Here is a 1770-nt window from a genome sequence, read left to right on the forward strand (position 1 = left end):
TATCAGTTCAAACTGACCTAGACACCAAGGAGGAACAGAGTGAGGAACTCCAGCCTGTCTTGGACCAAGAGGAACTCGACGGAGTTTCTGAGGAGAAGGAAGCTGTCATCAGTGGGAAAGATCCTTTGCTTTCCGGCGAGGAGGAACAGCTGCTGCTGCCAGGAGGCGCAGGGAGTGTTATCTCTACTAGAGATATACAAGTTCAGGTAGACCCTGCACTTCTTACCTCTAACAGAGATATAGACGTTCAGGTACAGACTGAACATCTTATCTCAAACAGAGAGGTAGAAGTTCAGGTTGAGCCTGGACCCATCTCTAACACAGATGTATCAGTTCAAACTGACCTAGACGCCGAGATTGAAGATCTCAGGCGAGAGAATCAGACAATGGCTAAGGAACTTTCCAATAAACAAGCTGTGATTGTAGCACATCAAAATCAGCTTGTTGATTACGATCATTCAATTCAAGAGTTGAAAGCGGAGCTGAAAATGGCTCAGGAGAAGAATGATGTCCAAAATCAGATAGAATTAGCTCTTGTGAGAGAGAAGGAAGCTCTGAAACAAGAGCTTGAGGATAAAGTCACTTTGGATACAATGCAAATAGTTCAGTTGAATCAGGAACTGGAAAAAGCCAAGAAGGAAATCGAGGCTCATGACCAGCTGAAATCGATCCTTCTGGCACAGATTGAGGATCTCAAGAAATCCAATGAGGAACGAAGCTTATTTAATGAGGAATTATCTCTAGAGAAAAGCAAATTACAACAAGAGCTGATGGAGGCTCGTGCTAATGATCACAAAAGACGCCAAGGACACCAACGTCTAGTAGAAGAGCTGCAGGAGGAGATTTCTAAATCTCTAGTGCAGAATCGTGAGCTAAAGGAGGCAGTGTTCACAATAACAAAGAAGAACGAAGGTCTTCGTGAACAACTGGAGAACAAAGGTAAACGAGAGAAAAATCTGAATGGAAGGATTGTTCGAATGACAAACACAGAGGATCAACTCAAGAAGGAATTGTCCGCAGCGATGGATGTCATCTCTTCACTGAAGAAGGAACTTCAGAAGAGAGATTTGGAAAAGGTTAAAAAAGAAGAAGGAACGGGTGACGAGGGTTCATCAGAAAAGGAGAAATGCGGACTTGATAAAACTTCAGTCGTAGAAGGTTGTGAAACTCCAGCAGAAGATGACAAGAAAATTGTCATTGTGAAGGAAGAAAAACAAGAAGGAGAAGGACCCACAAGGAAACTTTTGGTAAGGAAACCAAAGAAGAAGAAACCAAAACGGGCCCAGGGTTATTCTTGGGGCCCCCTTGGACCCATAGTCCCAGTTTTGGAAACAGACGATAATAAGGTTCATAACGAACGAACTGAGGAGAATATCAAAAACAATTAAGAAGTCTGAAACTAGACATAAACAGGAATCTAGTATTTATATTATTTTGTGAAAGGAATATTTTATATTATTTTGTAAGAGGAATATATTTTTATGTTGTTTTGTGGAAGGAATATTTTTTATTTCATAGCGAAGTCGCATATTTTGTAAAAGGAATATACCGGTATTTTTATTTTTGTGAAAGGAATATTATTTTTTAATCTTTTCTTTTTTAGGTTTAAGGATGCCAGGCTTAACTGCCTAGACTTATGATGATTGGCTTAACTGCCTATCATAATAATGCTTATCTAAACTGCCTGGCATATTTTTTTTTTTAGGTTTAAGGATGCATATTTTGTAAAAGGAATATACCGGTATTTTTATTTTTGTGAAAGGAATATTA

General features: G+C 39.4%; 1 protein-coding gene across 1 annotated transcript in view; it reads left to right on the top strand.

Moving 5' to 3' along the window:
* The window catches only part of LOC137637712 (uncharacterized), a 1857-nt gene extending 469 nt beyond the window's left edge, over positions 1-1388 (top strand). Inside the window, exon 1 of the mRNA XM_068369861.1 lies at positions 1-1388. This exon is cut by the window's left edge and continues 469 nt beyond it. Coding sequence (XP_068225962.1) covers positions 1-1388 — 1388 coding nt within the window.
* Positions 1389-1770: the final 382 nt, after the last annotated feature.

This window comes from Palaemon carinicauda, unplaced genomic scaffold, assembly GCF_036898095.1.
Source record: "Palaemon carinicauda isolate YSFRI2023 unplaced genomic scaffold, ASM3689809v2 scaffold936, whole genome shotgun sequence".
Classification (NCBI taxonomy): domain Eukaryota; kingdom Metazoa; phylum Arthropoda; class Malacostraca; order Decapoda; family Palaemonidae; genus Palaemon; species Palaemon carinicauda.